General features: G+C 35.2%; 1 protein-coding gene across 2 annotated transcripts in view; it reads left to right on the top strand.

Annotated features, from left to right (window-relative positions):
* MORC3 (MORC family CW-type zinc finger 3) overlaps positions 1-18,497 on the top strand; it is a 62,052-nt gene that overhangs the window by 8,868 nt on the left and 34,687 nt on the right. The window contains exons 2-10 of one of the 2 annotated variants that reach the window (XM_037831698.1): positions 3,283-3,355; positions 5,057-5,189; positions 6,359-6,573; positions 7,092-7,239; positions 7,992-8,142; positions 9,406-9,534; positions 9,749-9,868; positions 12,232-12,329; positions 17,136-17,240. In XM_037831698.1, coding sequence (XP_037687626.1) covers positions 3,283-3,355; positions 5,057-5,189; positions 6,359-6,573; positions 7,092-7,239; positions 7,992-8,142; positions 9,406-9,534; positions 9,749-9,868; positions 12,232-12,329; positions 17,136-17,240 — 1,172 coding nt within the window. Of the gene's footprint in view, positions 1-3,282; positions 3,356-3,463; positions 4,587-5,056; positions 5,190-6,358; positions 6,574-7,091; positions 7,240-7,991; positions 8,143-9,405; positions 9,535-9,748; positions 9,869-12,231; positions 12,330-17,135; positions 17,241-18,497 lie in introns of those variants that run through there. The other variant, XM_037831703.1, reaches the window with a different exon arrangement.

Here is an 18,497-nt window from a genome sequence, read left to right as displayed (position 1 = left end):
CAAAGCCTTTGTCTGTTTTTTGGGGATTCGTACCTGTAGTGAGCAGTTCACACTTGCTACTGAAAACCCCAGTTGGAGCCCAGCTGAGCTATATTTGCTTGCTGGGAGAGAGCTTCTCTCTGGCACCACAAGGCTTTGCAGCTTGGGCTATGGGGGAGGGGGTCTCGGGACTTGGATCCGCAGGTTTTACTTACAGATTTTATGCTTTGTTCTCGGGCATTCCTCCCATTTCAGGTTGGTGTATGATGAGTGGATGGTCTCGTTTGTCCCCCAGCAGTTATTCTGGATTATTTACTATTTGTTTCTGGTTTTTTGTAGTTGTTCCAGGGGGACTACTTAGCTTCCACTCCTCTTTATGCTACCATCTTCTCTCTCCTCAGTTGACTTGCTTTTAACTTGCCTTTTTTCAATTGTCCCTGGAGTCCAGATCTGCCATCATCAGTTTCTCCAGAGAACAGACTTCCAGTCTTCTACAGAGTGGCCACGGGTAGTTGTAAGGCTGCTTCTGGTGGGAAGAAGGATTTGGGTTGTCTTAGTTTGTCAGCAGACACCTGACTGGTTGGCTTAAACAACAGGAGTTCATTACCTCACAGTTTTGGAGCCTAGAAGTTCAAAAGCAAGGTATCTCCGAAGTCTCTAGTGATCTGGTGGTGGCCTGCCAGCTATCCATAACACAGTCTCTGCTTCCATCACATGTGATCTGTCTCCTGCTTCCTACTGTGTCCAATTTTGTCTGCTTATAGGTCTCCAGTCATATTGGATTAAGACCCACCCTGCTTGAATTTGGCCTCACCTGAACTAATATCTTCTGAGATTCTTTTACAAACAGGTTCACTTCCACACTGTGGCTGAATTTGTCTTCACCTTAACTAATAACATCTTCAGAGAATCTGTTTACAAACAGGTGCATATCCACAGGACCAGGGCTTAGGACTTGAACATGTTTTCGTGGGGGACATGATTCAATTCACAACATGGGGGAATCTTAACTGGTTCTTTTAAAAACTTTCAACCAATCTTGTTTTCTTATACCCTGGTACCTTGACTTCAGAGGCACGGGAGTCTAATTCCTAAGCTTTTCTGGAATTCTTTCAAGGTTACTGGCTTGTTTCTTGTTGGGTTTCCCATCTCTGACAGACGTCAAATTTAGCTCTTCCCAGTTGGTTAAATCCCTTGTCACCAGTTCATGGTTTCCCTTTTCCAGACTATTTACAATTTTGCCTGTTGTTGTCCATTACTTTCCTAATTTAATTCTTTTTTGGTCTTCTGGGTTTATGCCCTCCCCCACCCCCAATTTTTTTACTTTGTTTCAGGGCAGAAAGTATCATAAGTGTTTGTTTTTTAACTGACCCTTACAATACTTAACTATGTTCCAGGGTTCTTCTAAGCACTTCAGGATACTAAGTCTTTTAAATCTCTTAACAATCTGGTGAACTGATCCTAGTTTACAGTTGACAAAACTTGAGGCACACCTTCTTGCCCTAAATCACACTCCTGGTAAATACCTGATTTGGGATTTGGACCCAGATAGTCTGAATTATGTATGTATAACATCTTACACTGCTTTGGGTGTTCAAGGGTTCTTTTCTTTCTGGCTAATGACATGTTCCAGGGATGAGTATTAAGAATGACTGAAAATAGTGATTACTAATGTTTAAATACATGAAAAGCCACTGTTTAGCATTCACTGTATTTTACTGTTATCACCTTACTTTGCTCTCATGAGTCACCTCCTCAAGAACAATGCATACCTTGTCAATTTGGGGTCAGTACATAGGATGAAGTCATTAAATAAAAATTGGCATTCCCACTACCATGTTCTGAATCCATAGTATCCCAGCATGGTCTAAAATACCCCGTTTCTAACTCCAGACTTCATGCCTAACAGAAATACATAACATAGAGCAAAGGCAGGAAGCTCTTAAGGGTTTATGGTTGCCAGTTAATCATTTTCTTATTTGGTAGCTAGAGAATTTTACACCCCAGGGGCCATGCGACGTAAGATTCAGAATGGGTAAGGAGTCCACTATTCTTTGGTCAGTGCTAGAATGATGACTATGTAAGGGGAGGGGGGCAGGAACATCTTAATGGCTATCTGCTGGTATACTCTCAGCTAGATTAATTTTAGAAAAGACTGCTTGTGCAAGATGAACATCTGGAAATTGATTTTCACTAAGCTGTCTTTGTGATTTATGCCTTAGAAAGACTCAATTACATGTACTCTAGTTTGAAGATCACTCTTCTACAGGATGCCATTTTTCACATGTATACTTCAACCTAATTGTTAACTAATATGTGGGAATTGTCTAAAAGCAAGTATGGACTGAGAAAAGTATACCTGTCTGACACCTTGTGGCAGCAGCTGAGCACTACAAGTGCTGTTGGCTTGAATTGTAGTATAATCATATTTCTAGGGCTTTTTTACACTTAATACTTAAAAGTGCTCCCCTCCCCTTTTTTTCCTTAACTATGAGAGAATCTGTTCAAAGTGAACACAGAACAAACTCCAGTACATGGGAATTCTCTGCATATTGATATTTTCAGAGCTCAGCCTTTTAAAACCATTTGTACATTTCTATACATTTGCTATGTACATTACTCATGTTTAGAGAGTTTCCTTTAGCATTAGGTTGATTGGCATATTCCTCCATGCTGTATTACCATGAGTCAAATCAAGCATAAATCCTTGGAAATTTGTTGAATTTGAACTATTAATTGACATTGTTTGAAGGGTTTGTAGATGTACACTTTTCCTCCACCCTAACTCCGAATACAAATGAACTCAAAGTAAAGTCAAAGTGTCGAATATTGACTCCTCAGAAGACCACCAGAAAAATCCCATTGTTTAAGCAAGGCGAAGTTTATTAGGCTTAACACACCAAGGGGACTATATCTCCTTGACAGTATTAGTGGTGTCTCAAAGTGGGGAATTAGGGAAGGGTATTTATGGAGCTTTAGGGCCTGGGTTGGGTACTTTTAAGGTAGGTCTTGCAACGTGGGTAACTGGGATGGACAGTTTATGACACCATAGTTCTCGATTGGTGGACACAAGGAGGCTAGGGTTTTGAAGCAAAACTTGAGTAAGCTGTTTAATTGGTTCACTGCATTATCTTCCAAGAGTATTATCTTCTAGTATATATTTTCCAAGTATATCCTGGAGTAAGTAGTTAAGTTATTTTTGCTCAGTCTTAGATTAAACACAGGGGCAGAAAAATTACATTAGTTTCTGTTCTCAAAAACAATTACATGAATTAATTTACATGAATTATTGGTTTGTTTCAGCTTTGCCCGAAGTTTTTACATACAAATTCTACTAGTCACACTTGGCCATTCAGTGCAGTTGCTGAATTAGTAGGTATGTAAATATCTTATTTCCATTACCTGTTGCTTACAATTGTAGTTGTGTTTCTTTCTTTCTTTTTTTTTTTTTTTTTTAAGAAAGCTTTATTGGAAAGTAATATACAGATGTGCTTTTGTAAAAAATCACACTTATCTTGAATAACATTATTGATAAAGGTAAACAAGCATAACCTATTCACATGGATGTCAGTCACTGCTTCAGCCTTCCCTGAAGTACAAATCCAAGTATTTTGTAGTATTTAGGACTTAATTTGCTATGAAATCATAAGGCATATATATTTCAAATATTTTATTGTTTTGATTATAAATAAATATGCCCATTGTAAAAAATGAGAATTGTGTTTTTCATAGTGTGAAAGTATATGTAACATATATAGTACATGCATTTTTTCTGGTTTTAGTAAGTAAAAGGATTAGTATTATGTTAGATTTGTAATGATAGATTAGATTTTTGCTTCCTCTGATGGGGTGATGGTCAAGGTATAGGATTGGATTTTAATGGTGTTTCAGTGAACATGAGAAAGAGACAAGATTTTAATCAAATTTGCATTGTGGGTCATGTTTTCACCTTGGGCAATTCAAGGCAGGTAAATATTTTCAAAAATTGAGACACATGGGAAACAAAATATGAGAACATTATATTCTTAGATGTATTTTGGACTCTTTAGTCAAGAAAGTGTGTTTTTTGTTGTTTGTTTGTTTAACCCCAGAGTGGATCTGCTATAACATTTTTTATGGCAACCCAGAGGAGTTTACCTGCCCTGGGATTGATCATACATATATTGTGCTTCTCTAGCTTTGTGTTAGAGCAACTGAAAGTTATGGTGCTCTTTGTGGTGGATCAAATCTTAAGTTTTCTATTAAATATCATCTTTTATGAAATAGTTATAAAAAAGATTATTTGATTTTTATTGTGGACTGCCTTATGGAAGGATAATTTGAGAACTATTATTTATGTTATAATAAGGACTTAAAAATATACCTCAAAGGGTGTATTTAGTCAGTTAGGGATAGGTGCATCTTAAGATAGTTCACATGGTGATTTTACTACTGCTACCTTTCAAATTTTTTTCATTTTTCTTTGATGTATTCCTTCATACTAACCTATTCTGAGAGAAACAGTTATGCAAAATGAAGATGGTAGAATGGCACGTGTACAGAAATAAAACAAGGATAAAAGCCACCAGAAACTCTGGTTAGGTTGGAAAGGAGGAGCTATGTAGAAGGTAAATCTTCAGTTATGTATGTAGCTTAGCAGAAAATGATACGGCTTTCTCATTTGTTCAGTAACTGTATTGCATGCCTTCTATGTCAGCTCATGCTAGTTGACACTCAACCTCAGCTTCCCTTATGTTAGCCAGCCTAGTTCTTTGGGTAGAAGATCTCCGTCTCAGTCACTTCTATAGCGCCTTGATTCTTCTTCCTTTCTACCTTTTCAGTGTAGTGGGTACCAGTCTTTGCTCTCTGTAACATATTGAGGGCTTTGAAAAGGGATTCGTTCTGTAGTAGTCAATTAATGGTATATACCAGGGTATAGTTTAGTTTTCATGTTTTCAAACCTTAGGAGTTCCTAAAATTTTCAGCTTTTGAAATTTCGTTAAAATATGGTATTCTGTTCTTTGTTGTAAGAGTTGTTCTGAAATAACTTTTTCTTTAAAGTGCAAAATCAGTTCTCAATAAAACTTTTGTCTCCCAGATAATGCTTATGATCCTGATGTGAATGCTAAACAAATATGGATTGACAAGACAGTGATAAATGAACATATATGCTTGACATTCACTGATAATGGGAATGGTATGACTTCAGATAAATTACATAAAATGCTAAGGTATGTAAAAATGTGTCACACTTCTTAAAAGTATTCCTTTTACAAGTTCAGAAGGTTTCATGTGTTATACTTACTTCCCTTTGGTTGGGTTTTAAACATGAAATGCTATACTCACAGTGTAATCTCTTCTCTAAGAATCTCCCCCATTGTTTTCTACTACTGTTAGGTTAGCTTATTAGGCAATCTGCATCATTCTTCTTGTCCCACACCACGTCTGGCTTATTTAAATTTTCACAATTCCTTTAAAGTTGTAGTACACAGGTATCAGTTATTTATACTTTTATGTAAATTAGATTTTTTAAAACTTTATTTTGAAATACTTGCAAATTTACAGGACAGTTACAAAAATAATACCCCATACAGAGAACTCCAACATACCCCCACCCCACCCCTAATTATCCAAATCCACCAATTTTAACATTTTGCCACATTTGTCCTATCATTCTAGCTATCTATCCACCCCTATAAATTCATCTGTCTATCCATCTGTCTGGGTATCTGTTTGTCTGTTTATCAGTCCATATCTAAATTAGTTTCAGTCAATATTTCCAATAAAATTTGCTACTCTTTTTAGAGGGCACGGTGATTTTAAAGGGATTCAGAGGATGAGGAGGCAGCCTGCAATGGTCATAAGACCTTGGACTCTTAAGGTTACAGACTAAGATTTCAGTTTGAAGCTGCATGTTCCTGAAACGGAAACTGAGATACATAGTATCGGTGCCGGGAGAATTTAGAAGTAGAAGCCTTCCTACTGTCCTTCAGATATTCCTTATGCTGCCAAAAAGTCAAGTTGACCTCACCAGTAATCACGTCACAATAGGCATGCTGAGAACAAGAGAATCATTCTCATTTAGAGAGAACAATTCTCATTTAGAGGAGGAGATTGATGAGGTGAAATCTCAAGTTCCAGGTGCCAATCAACTGGATTGGCCAGGGTGTGCCAGTTACTGTGTCAGCATTTGCAATCCTTATGCCCCTATGATGTAGATTTGGTTTCCTTCATTTCAGGGATGGGGAAACACATCAAGATGGACTAAAAGTAATTCGCCCTAGATTATACAGCTAGGAAGGGTGAGCCAGCTTCTGATTCCAGGCTATTTACTTGGTATTACACTTGTTGAATTAAAAGATTATAGACATTTATATAATATTCTTTCTTTTGTTTTTAGCTTTGGCTTCAGTGACAAAGTCACCATGAATGGTCATGTCCCCGTTGGATTGTATGGGAATGGCTTCAAGTCAGGTTCTATGCGCTTGGGTAAAGATGCAATCGTTTTTACCAAAAATGGAGAAAGCATGAGTGTGGGCTTCTTGTCTCAGACCTACTTGGAAGCTATAAGAGCAGAGCACGTTATTGTCCCAATAGTGTCTTTCAACAGGCACCATATCCTTTTGAGTTTGAAGTGGAAACTGGGGAGACACACTGAACCATTCAGTCCTTCCAAATTACGGTACCTTTCTCTGTCCATTGCCTTTACCCTACCCCTGACGCTCAGCATTTATCCCTCTCTGTTCCCTGTTAAAATTGTGCCATAGAAATCCTTAACATATGTTAAGCTTCTCATAGCTCTTCTCTGTTTCAGGCTTATTGTGGACTAATAAGACTTGTAGAGTAGCTTGAAAATTTCACTAATGACCATGCAAAGCAAGATGTCTTTAGGAAAATGCCTTCTGTATCTAAGCACATTCAAATATTGGAAACTATCAAATTAATTAGAAATAATAATAAATTTGCTCATTCTTGATCCTGTTTGGTGTTCATTTGAAATTTAACTGTCATTTTAAAACTTAGGAAAAAAATTTAGGAAATAATTTTCCTGATATTTAAGTTTATTAGAGTTAGTTTCCATATTGTAATATGAAAAATATGTTGATGTTCTAAGTCTTTAACTTAGGATATACGACAGATGATTAATTTAGTAGAATCAAAAGCGAGCCTTGCCGCAATTCTGGAACATTCTCTGTTTTCCACGGAACAGAAGTTACTGGCAGAACTTGATGCTATTATGGGTAAGAAGGGGACGAGGATCATCATTTGGAATCTTAGAAGGTAAATGTGGATCTCAGCTAGTTGTTGGCCATTTGGGAAGTAGCATATATGTGGAAATGGTTTCATTACATCTTCCATCATTACACAGAGTTGAAATATGCTGAAGGGGACTCATCTTGTGGCATAGTTAATGATTTGTCTTTTTAATGGATATTTTAGAGAAGCCACTTCGGCTTCAATTGATATTTTCATATACCTAGAAATTTCCTATCCCTGCTGTTCAGTCTTCATTAGCACTCTCTTATCTCCATGTTATTCCCCTTCCCCTTAAAAGAAAAAAAAAAAAAAAGAAAAAGAAATGAGAAGACAAACAAAACCCAGCTCACAATTTCATGTGGAAGGTTAAAAAATCTTTGTCCATTTTGTCCTTTAAAGCTAAGCATGATTTAACTTTTGATGAGAAAAGTAATACAGGTGACATTTTTATGTTGCTAAAATTTGTAAGCCTTTATCCTTGTGAGGATAAAATCCTTGGCAAAAAAAAGGTTTTAAATTTAGGATTAATGTATCATAATTGAAAGATGTAAGACATTAAAGAGCAGAAATAAAGTATAAATAGTGGTAAGCCTAAAAACTGAAACCTGTGCATTTGTTACCTCCTTGGGTTCCTTTTATTTTTCTTGATTTTGAACTCCTAATGCCATGTGTTTTTTGGGTGAAGCTTTTTTTTTTTTAAGCTACTTATATTAATTTGCTTGCTTATCTTGCTTGAAGTTAACTGTTTTAGCTCCTTCAAAAAATTCTTTCTACAGCTACAAAAATGGAGCTACCGAGTTTGATTTTGATAAAGATAAATACGACATCAGAATCCCTGATGATTTAGATGAGACAACAGGGAAGAAAGGCTACAAGAAGCAAGAAAGGATGGACCAGATTGCCCCTGAGAGTGACTATTCCCTACGGGTAGGTATTTAGCCCTGTTTCTGGAAATGGGAAAATGTCAAATAATGGAACAATTAGTAGAGTTACGCTGTTCATTTGTATTAGAAATACTGCCAGGAATCTATGAAGGAAAGTATCTCAGACTTGAACCAACTTAATAAACTCATTATGAGTACACAGTGTACTCATAACTTAGAAAAGCTTCTTTTAATTAGTAGGTTTTCCTGTTTAATAGTACTTGTAGTTTTGTACTATGTCATTAGATTATTTGAACTGGGAATCCTGGAATCATATTTTATGAATGGCTATATTTAATCACAAAACACCCAATTCCATGTCCTTTTAAAAATTATTTCAGAATATTTTAGAATACACATTCACACAGTGGTGATTATAGTAATATTAAGATTCTTAGTCACTATTGAATGTGACACTAATTTTTCACTTTATTTTAAGAGGTATAATTATTTCATAGCCGCAAGCTGGGTATATATTTGACATTTACAAGATTACTGTGCTAGTTTTTCTGAGGTCCTATCAATTATAATGACAAACATTTTCTATTCCTTAATATCCCCCTTGTGTTATTCTTCCATGTTTTCTTATAACTAGGGGCAGGCACAGAATAGCATATTTGAACATGTTTTAGGACGCTTAAGTTTGGTCATGTTGCTAAAGTATCTACTTTCAATGTGTTAACAACTGGAAACAATTTTGATGACTGCTAATTGTTGACAATCCAGTTATCAAAAAGCGCTAAACTTGTCTTCTTAGCTGAAGTGTTTGTGCATTATTTAAAGTTGTTTTCTTTGTCAAGCTTATATGATTTTCCCTTTTGTTTATATTATATCTTGCATGCTATTTTTGCCTAGTATTTTCTTTATTATTGCATTTTAAATTATAGCACTATCATATGTATTTGACAGAAAAATCAGAAAAGTTTTTGTGTATGTGTACATTTATTAAAAATTCAAATGAGATAGATCATACCATATTCGTATTGCAACTTTCTTTCACTTAACCACCTATCAACATCCATGTAAGTCAATAGATTGTTTTCTGCAACATCATTTTTATGGCTGCAGTGTATGGAGTTTACTTTTAATGAAAAGTAATCAAGTCAGAATAACACAGCTTTTATAGTCTACATTATTTTATTGAAAAGATGAGTTCTTTATCAAGGCTAGTTTGTGGCTTTCTGTTTAAAGCCATGACTTAAGTAATACTGAGCAAACCTGTTGATAATTGTTCAGAAAGGACAGATGTTGTTGTGTGTCTTTGCAGGCTTACTGCAGTATATTATATCTAAAGCCAAGAATGCAGATCATCTTACGTGGACAGAAAGTGAAGACACAGCTAGTTTCGAAGAGTCTTGCCTACATTGAACGTGATGTTTATCGACCCAAATTTTTAGTATCCTTTATTTTCCTTTTCATGATGCTCTGTAGAATTATGAGAAATATGTCAGTTTAGCATATTCCCCATACCTCTTTCCCCTCTTATCCTGATAGGATTCTAATCCTCTCCAACTTTGCCCTTCTTTATGCACATTTGGACTCAATAAATCCTGAAATAGAAAGGATGATATGAAGGGTGTTGTGTTCAGAATTTTCCTTAACATTTTAAGACAAAAACAGTGAGAATTACTTTTGGATTCAACTGCAGAAATAAAGATCATTATGGGATAATGATGTATCACAGAAATCGCCTCATCAAGGCTTATGAAAAAGTTGGATGTCAGTTAAGGGTAAGCTTCATATTTGAAAATTTCTGTATCTTTTACAAACTTAGAATAATATATTTATGTATTGAATGTGAAATAATTTCACTGTGCTTTCTGTCTGTATCTTTTAAATGTCAATCTTTTTCTAACAACCTTGGTATAGCACTTGAACTTAGAATATTTTATTTTAATTTCTCAATTCATTCTGAACAATCCTATGAGATTGACAGGGTATTTGTTTCATACTTATTTTATAGATGAGGAAATTGGTGCTCATGGGGTCAGTAACTTGCTCAAGATCACGCAATGCATTTGGATCTCAGATACAAATGCAGTTCTTTTGACTCCGTATCCAGTGATTGAAACTGGTTGGTTTTAATTAGTGCTGTCTCAAGCAGTCTGAAAAACAGTGTCTTACAGGTGATTTACTTTACTGGGAGTTAGTTCCTAAATGTATTAGAGCCTTGCTCCAAAACCACTTCCATTGTTACAGAATTAGTTCACATTGGCCACCATATCCATCTGTGTATTGTTATACCTTCTCACAGAGAAAGATTTTTGGGGTGTAAATGTGTGTTTAAGAATGCAGTGATAATTCTGAAAATGCACTTTGTTGGTTTTAAAGCTAGTACGGAAGTCATGTTTTTGCTTTCCAAGTCTATGATTTTTATGTTCTGTTCATCTTATTTTATTCTAAATCCTTTGTAGAATGACGTGAGCTATACATTTTGCATGCACTTCAACAGGGGTTATAATTCTGCTTCATCACATGACATAAGTTCAGAATATAGCATTTCTGCAGAAGTAAATGAATTTTGTTGGGCTTTTTGCAATTGCTAATGTCAGTCAAAAAGTAAACCAAAAAATTTGACAACTGTGATTTGAAGTACCCAGACACCTTTATTAAATGTTAATTTTCATTTATAATTGAAATTCTAATTTTTGCCAGAAATCTATAATGTGCTATTAAAGTTACTGAACTGGAAAAGCATTTTTGGTAATTGACCTTATTTCTCACAAATAAATATTGTATCTGCAAAGAATGCAAGCTTATTTTTTTATTTTATCATTTATGAATCTGTCTTAAATATGGTACATAACCCATTTTTCCAACCCAGTTAATTTGCATTTTGTATAATTGCTAGTTAAGCTTGATCTTGTAAAAATAGACTATTAGAGCTGACTTTTAAAGTTTATCTTTATTAGCAGATGAACTGGGCCTAATATTTGCATTTTGTAGATTGAGTAAACAGTTCTTAAATAGGTGTTATGCTCTGTCTGATTTGCCATGCTAGGTGTTCAGTTTAAAAATGATACAATACAAGCATCCTTTCAAAGAGCTGAATTTGGTGAGAGGAATATGGCACATCCTTGGAGTTTAAGAAAATGTGTCCTGGAGAATACAATGGTGGAGATGAGTCTCAGTTGACTTTACTGTGCTGGAAAGCTTGGGAAGAGCTTTCCAAGCAGAGGGAAGAACATCCACAAGGAAAAGAGAAGGAGGCTTCTAGGAGTATGACATAATAAAGGGAGTAATTTGCTATAACTGGGCCATAAGTTAAGTGGGGGACAGATAAATGGGAGAGACAGGAAGACGAGACTAGAAAGGTGGAAAGAACTATACCTTGAAGGGCGCTTGTTATTACAGTGGTCTAAAAATAGTATGAGGTGAGGAACCACTGATGGCTTTTAATAGAACATGATTAGGGTCAGATTTGCATGGTTCAGGTCATAGTTAAGTTCATGAAAATTTTCATCTTACAAGTTAAATATTCTTTTACTTTATTTTTCTCTTTGTATATATACCTAGACTCAGAAATAAGCTATGATTATGTACAAATATACTTGTTAATCTCTATGTAGATGATCAGAATAATTAGAATATGACTCATACAGATTGAGTTCAATATTTTAGCTAGCAGGGCTTAAAAAGTAACTTTAATTCCACATTCACTAGAAATAAGATGTGTAATTTTGGGTAAACAACTTTTATTTGGCAAACTTATGAAATATTATGTGCCAGAGCCTCTGCTAGGCACTATGGATATAAAGATAATTTAGTTGTGGTTTTTGCTCTAAGAAATTGCCTCCTGGTTGAAGTGGTCATTTTTCCCATGTGTTAAATCAGGGTTGATACTACTTGTCTAAATGGATACTTGTTAATGATTGAAGTGGCTTTGGAGGAATGGTCCAAATATTTGGGAATTTACTCCGAGAAAAGCAAATCACCTGTCAGGCACTGTTTTTCACTCTAAATTTCATTAGGTACTTAAATGATTTAGATAACATAGGAAAATGTTTATACAAATTGTAAATCTTTGTGTAAGGGTAATTATTTTGTGCATAATGTCTCATGCTTAAAGTGCTCATTTTGTTTTAATTTTTAGGCAAACAACATGGGTGTTGGAGTAGTTGGAATTATAGAATGTAATTTCCTAAAGCCAACTCATAATAAACAAGATTTCGACTATACTAATGAGTATAGGTATGTTACCCATTTATACTATTGATTTATTTTTGAATAGATTTATTTTTAAGTGTATTTTGGAAATACTATAATCACCTTTCTTTTTTGGCCATCTTGTGAATATTTTTATGTTCTACTTATGAAAGCAGTATAATGGCATTATAGAACTTTTAGAAAACAGATGGGTGAGGGGCTAGCACAGAAAACACGTTGAACACCTTCTTCTTTCCCAGATACAATGTTCTTCTACATCACAAGTAGTATCGTCTTCCCTGTCTTTCCTGGTGAGGTATTTCTGGGGCTCACAGAATATAGAGCAAGTTCCTGCTTTCCTTGGTGTCAAAATTTTTTGTATAATCATGAAAGTCTGAAACTTTGTTCATGGGTGGAAGCTTTAAGATTATTGTGTCTTATGCTCTTTGGATAGGAGTAATTAGAAGACATAGAATAACTATGATCTTCAGTGTTACTTATAAATTTACCTGTAGAAATACAAACATTGTCAAAATGAGCATCTTTTGTGATAAAAGCAAAAATATTTTGTATAGGCTCTTATAAATATAGAGCAAACCAAACAAAGAGGAAGAAGATAATAAAGGTAATTGATGAATTAGGAGACCAGGCATAAATCAGGACAATCAGTATATTATTCAGTGTTCAATCCAAGGGCAGAAGCTACTCCTATTATTTGACAGGGGTAATTTAATATAAGGAATTGTTAACTAGAATAGTAGAAAGTGATTAACTACTAAAAAGTGTAAAGGGAGACTCCAGGAGCTGTAGAAGTAGCAGATACAAAACAGTAGCTACAACCTCTAGGTTTGAAAAGTGTGAATAATAAAAGAGCTAAAACTAGGAGAGGGTTCCCCTCCCCAAAGTCAGAGACTCAGATCTTGTTGTGTGGGCATGAACAGGCTGCCTGCTGGTGGCAAGAAATTGCCAGGAAGGCATGGGCCAGTGCTGGTCTGTAGACATGGCCTGCTGTTCTCAGAGTGGGTGGGTGGTTTGGAGCTGGTCGGTTTGCAGAGGTGGCCTGCCTTTATCTGAGGATGAGAGCAGTCTGGACCTGGTCTCTAGGAGGCGCTTTCTGTTGCTGGATGTTGTGGATTGCTGGAGCAAGCAGCAAACTGCTGGTGTGAGAACTGGGCCTGAGATCACATGAGGAGCTCCTCTGAGAGGCCACTTGGGCTTTCCACCAAATAACCAGAGAATTAAACCTAAAGGAAACTTTGCTGCACTTCCCTTGTAGGTTCTTTCCATTGCTCTCTATTGACCAAGCATTCTTCAGACTCATATTGGATAAATGGTATGGGGTCAAGCTCCACTATCACAACATAAAGCAAAGAAGATTTGGAGCTAACAGACAGTAAACTAACTGGCACAATCAAAAAGCCAAAATTTTGTTGATAAAGATTAGTGAACTCTATAAGCATCTAGTAAAAATAATAAAAAAGAACAGAAATCATCGGTATCAGAAATGAAAATGGGGACAGTATTACAAATCCTACAGACACAAAAACATCAAGAGAATAGCATGGAAAATTTTTTTTTTTTTTTTACCATTTTAGATATGGAAACATTCTGTTGAAATTAAATCAATTTTTAGGAACCTTCGCACATGTTGTTAAAATCAAACTTTTAAGGAAGAAGTGATGTAGGTCTTACACAGACTCCTAAGAGGGAATATTTCCAACTTATTTTATGGGGCCATATAACCTTGGTAGTAAAATCTGATAAGCACATTATAAGAAAGGAAATGTACATGTCAATCTCTCATGAACATAGATATAAAAATCTTAATTAAAATAATAGCAAATACAATCCAGTGACATAAAAAGGACAATACATCACAACTAAGGGGGGTGTGTTCCAAATAGCATGGGTGGTTTTAATGGTCAAAAATCAGTCAGTGTAATTCATCACGTTACCATTAAGAAGAGGAAAAATCTTAAGGTCATTTTCATAGGTGCAGAAAATGCACCTGATAAATTGCAGGACCCATTTGTGATTTTTAAAAAAGGGAATACCTACAAAACCATGAACAGAAGGGTAAATTAAGTGGTAAAAAGAATTTGGTTAAAAGAATTTATTAAAAATTAACAGCAAGCATCATTTCTAACGGCGAATTATTAATAGCTTTCCCCTGATATTGGGAATGAGATAAAGATATCAGTTATTAGCCATTGTCACAGTAAGGCAGGAGAAAAATAAAAGGTATATGGGTTAGAAGGGAAGAAATAAAACTTTCATCTGTAGATGACAATATTAAGTGTACAGAATTACACTAGAATTAATAAGGGAACCAGTCACTAAATATTTATTCCAAATTTGCTAGATAAGGAGTATTCAGAAATCCATTGTATTTATACATACCAGCAGCAAAAAAAGAGAAAAATGAGATTTTAAAAAAACAAAATATCATTTACCTTAGAATTAAAAAAAAAAAAAAACGAAAAAACAACTACTTAAGAGTAAATGTAATGAAAATTTGCAAAGACTTCCTGTTCTTGTTTGCTAATACTGCCGAAATGCAAAACACCAGAGATGGGTTGGCTTTTATAAAAGGGGATTTATTTGGTTACACAGTTATAGTCTTAAGGCCATAAAGTGTCCAGGGTAACACATCAACAATCGGGTACCTTCACTGGAGGATGGCCAATGGCGTCTGGAAAACCTCTGTTAGCTGGGAAGGCACGTGGCTGGTGTCTGCTCCAAAATTCTGGTTTCAAAATGGCTTTCTCCCAGGACATTCCCCTCTAGGCTGCAGTTCCTCCCAAATGTCCCTCTTAGTTGCACTTGGGATATTTGTCCACTCTCAGCTTCTCTGGAGCAAGAGTCTGCTTTCAACAGCCATCTTCAAACTGTCTCTTATCTGCAGCTCCTGTGCTTTCTTCAAAGTGTCCCTCTTGGCTGTAGCAAGCTCGCTCCTTCTGTCTGAGCTTATATAGTGCACCAGTAATCAAGGCCCACGCTGAATGAGTGGGGCCACACCTCCATGGAAATTATCCCATCAGAATTATCACCTACGGTTGGGTGGGGCGCATCTCCATGGAAACACTCAAAGAATTCCAATCTAATCAGCACTGAATTGTCTGCCCCACAAGATTGCATCAAAGAATATGGCTTTTTCTGGGGAACATAATAATTCAAACTGGCACACTTCCATACTGAAAACCGTAAAATTTTATGGAAAGAAATCTAAGATCTAAATAAGCGAATATACCAGATTCATGGATTGGAAGGCTGAGTATTGTAAAATGCCGGTTTTTCTCCAAATTGATGTATAGTTTACATGTAATTCCAGTTTAAAAAAAAAAAAATCCCAGCAGATGTGTTTAGTAAGCTTATGTGGAAGTTTATGTGTGTAGTAAGCTTATTTCTTAGTGGAAATCAGAGGACTAAAGATAGCTCAGACAGTCATTAAAGGACAACAAAGCAAAAAGACTTGGACTACTAGACATCAACAGATGTTATAAAGGTGTAGTAACTAAGAAAGTGTGGTTTTAGTGTAAGGATAGATAGTCTAATGAACTCATTTTTGTATACATATGGTCATCTAATATGACAAAGGTTGAATTACAGTGTAGTGGGAAAATGATCATCTTTCCAAAAATGACTTGTGGTTTACAATTCTTGTGGATAAAAATGAATCTTAGCTCCTGCCTCAACAGAAGCAAAAAAAAATCTGTGTCAGGTGGACTTTAGATCTAAATAAGAAAGGCAAAAAGAAAAAGGAAAACATAGAAGAATATTTCCGTGAACTTCAGTTAGTAGATTTTTGTTTTTAACCAGGACACAAACGTGTTAACTATAATGGGCAAAAATGGAAAAATTATCTAAAGTAGAAAAGACCTGGCAAAGGTTGGCAAGATGTAGGGCAGTTGGAACCTCTTGTACATTGCTGGTGGGTGTGAAAATTGTTACCGTTTTTGAAAACTATTTGATAGTAAGGAGTAAAGCTGAACATTCTCATCCCTCTCACCGGGCAATTCTGACTCCTAAGCACATGCTCAACAGAGGTACAGTCTCCTGGATTGAGGAATAGAGGTGACAAGGCAAAGAGATCAGGTAGAATCAGAAAAGTGATGTGAAGGGAGAAGCAGATTTGAAGGGCATGTAAATTCTGATTTAGATGTTTGCGTGTTGATCATGGGACTTCCTGGGGAGAAACACTAAAATTGGAGGCAGGAGCCTCGGGGATAGGTTAGCGTTAATCTGCCAGAGTATAAAACTGAAAATCCTGATTTTTGAAAGCTTTCTCTTGAATTTAGCACGTTACAGTGACTCTATTTTGTAGTCTGTTCTCTGACACAGTAGGAGCATTAATACATGCTTAATCAATTAACTGTGTCCTTAGTCTCATTTATCTCAGTAGGTCCCATTAATTTGCTTTTTATTAAAATCTTATTGTAAGAGAATTGGAAGTCTAATTGTGGAACAGAAGCCATTGTGAAATATACTTGCTGGTAATGATTTTATAAACCAGAAGTTTGAGTTCTAGTTTGAATTGAACTGGTTGGTGTTGAAATGTAGGTAGTTTATGGTTCTCCCAGTAATTGTCCTACAACACACTTTTTCAGCAGGGGACCCAAAGTAGCACTATTTTATATCTTATTGTCCAGGTGATCCTGGCTCTGCTCAAGGAACCAAAAAGATCCTGGTTTGGTATTATTTGCAGTGCTCTTTATTAAACATACATTTTGGTTTTTTTTCCCACCAGTGTCCATATAATCATTATTAGGTTATTTATACTTTTTCTTGTGTTCTATAATACTTAATGTTATTTTTTTTTCTTGAGTTGATTTTATAATTTACTTTTTTAAGGCTTACAATAATAGCACTAGGAGAGAAGCTTAATGATTATTGGAATGAAATGAAAGTGAAGAAAAATGCAGAATATCCTCTAAATTTGCCAGTTGAAGATATACAGTGAGTACTTTTAAAAACATAACTCATTTTTATATCAAGATGTGTTATCAGTGGATATAGTGATTGTTCAGTATTTTGCACACATTTGACTATAACCCATAGTAAAGAAATAAGTTCTGCAATATCAATTGGCACACCCCAAAGTAAACGAATATATATACTTACATAGGATTCATGAAGCAGTATTTACCCATGTGTGATGCACATTGATAACATTTTTAAATTAAAAAAAAAATAGTAGTCTTGACCCCTTAAATTGATTTCATGACCCACCAATGGGTTGCCGTAGTTTGAAAAACACTGGTGTAGTGTAATGATTAGGATCGTAGGATCACGGGGTCTAAAGCCAGACTTGAGTTCAGAGTCTAATTCTACTACTAAAGTAGCTAAGTGACATTGAACATGTTAATTGGCCTCTGTAAGCTTCCATTTTCACATCTGTAAATTTCCCATTTGTAAAACTGGAACATAAATAGTACTAACATCCTAGAGTTGTTAAAAGAATCATTTGATATATATATCAATTTGATATATACTATATATATAATAACATGTAGCACACAGAAACAGTCTTACAAATATTTGGTATTCTCTGTACATAGTGATATGGCGAGATATCCAAGATATAAATGAAAAATGAAAAAAGATGCAGCTCAACATATAAGCATTCTATTATATATTTTAAAGTATGTATATAACAAGTGTACTTCTATAAGCATAGAAAATTTCTGCATGGGTGAAAAAAAATCACAGTGGTAACCTACTGAAATGGATTTATTTTTACTTTATACTTCTAGACTGTTTGAAGTTTTATATTAGTGTATAAATGCATTTTTTAAAATTAGATTTAGAGAGTTACTGGCATCAAGGTGAAATCTTCATATGTAAAATGAGTGCATCAATTCCATACAGCATTATTGCAGTTTTTAAATAAGAAAAATATGAAAATATTAAAAAGTTTAAGTTATTTAAGAATAAGCTGTAGTAGAGGGTAAAAATGTAATTATCAATTTTAAAAATTGCTCAAATCATATTGACAAATTATTTTCTGAACTTGGTGTATGGTGCTAATAAATTACTAGATTTGACATTGTAGAGCTAACTTCTTGTAAAAAAGTATGTTCATATCTAAACAAGACTTTTAAATAGCGTGGTTCAAATTGGCCTATGACCTCCTTTTGAAGGTAACCAGAATTGTTGTTTTAGAAAATTTAAGTTGCTGGACAACAAAAATAGTTATGGCACAGAATTTTCAAG

This window comes from Choloepus didactylus, chromosome 1, assembly GCF_015220235.1.
Source record: "Choloepus didactylus isolate mChoDid1 chromosome 1, mChoDid1.pri, whole genome shotgun sequence".
In the NCBI taxonomy this organism is placed as follows: Eukaryota; Metazoa; Chordata; class Mammalia; order Pilosa; family Megalonychidae; genus Choloepus; species Choloepus didactylus.
The sequence above is the reverse complement of the archived record's forward strand: the minus strand, read 5'-3'. Positions and strand labels throughout refer to the sequence as shown.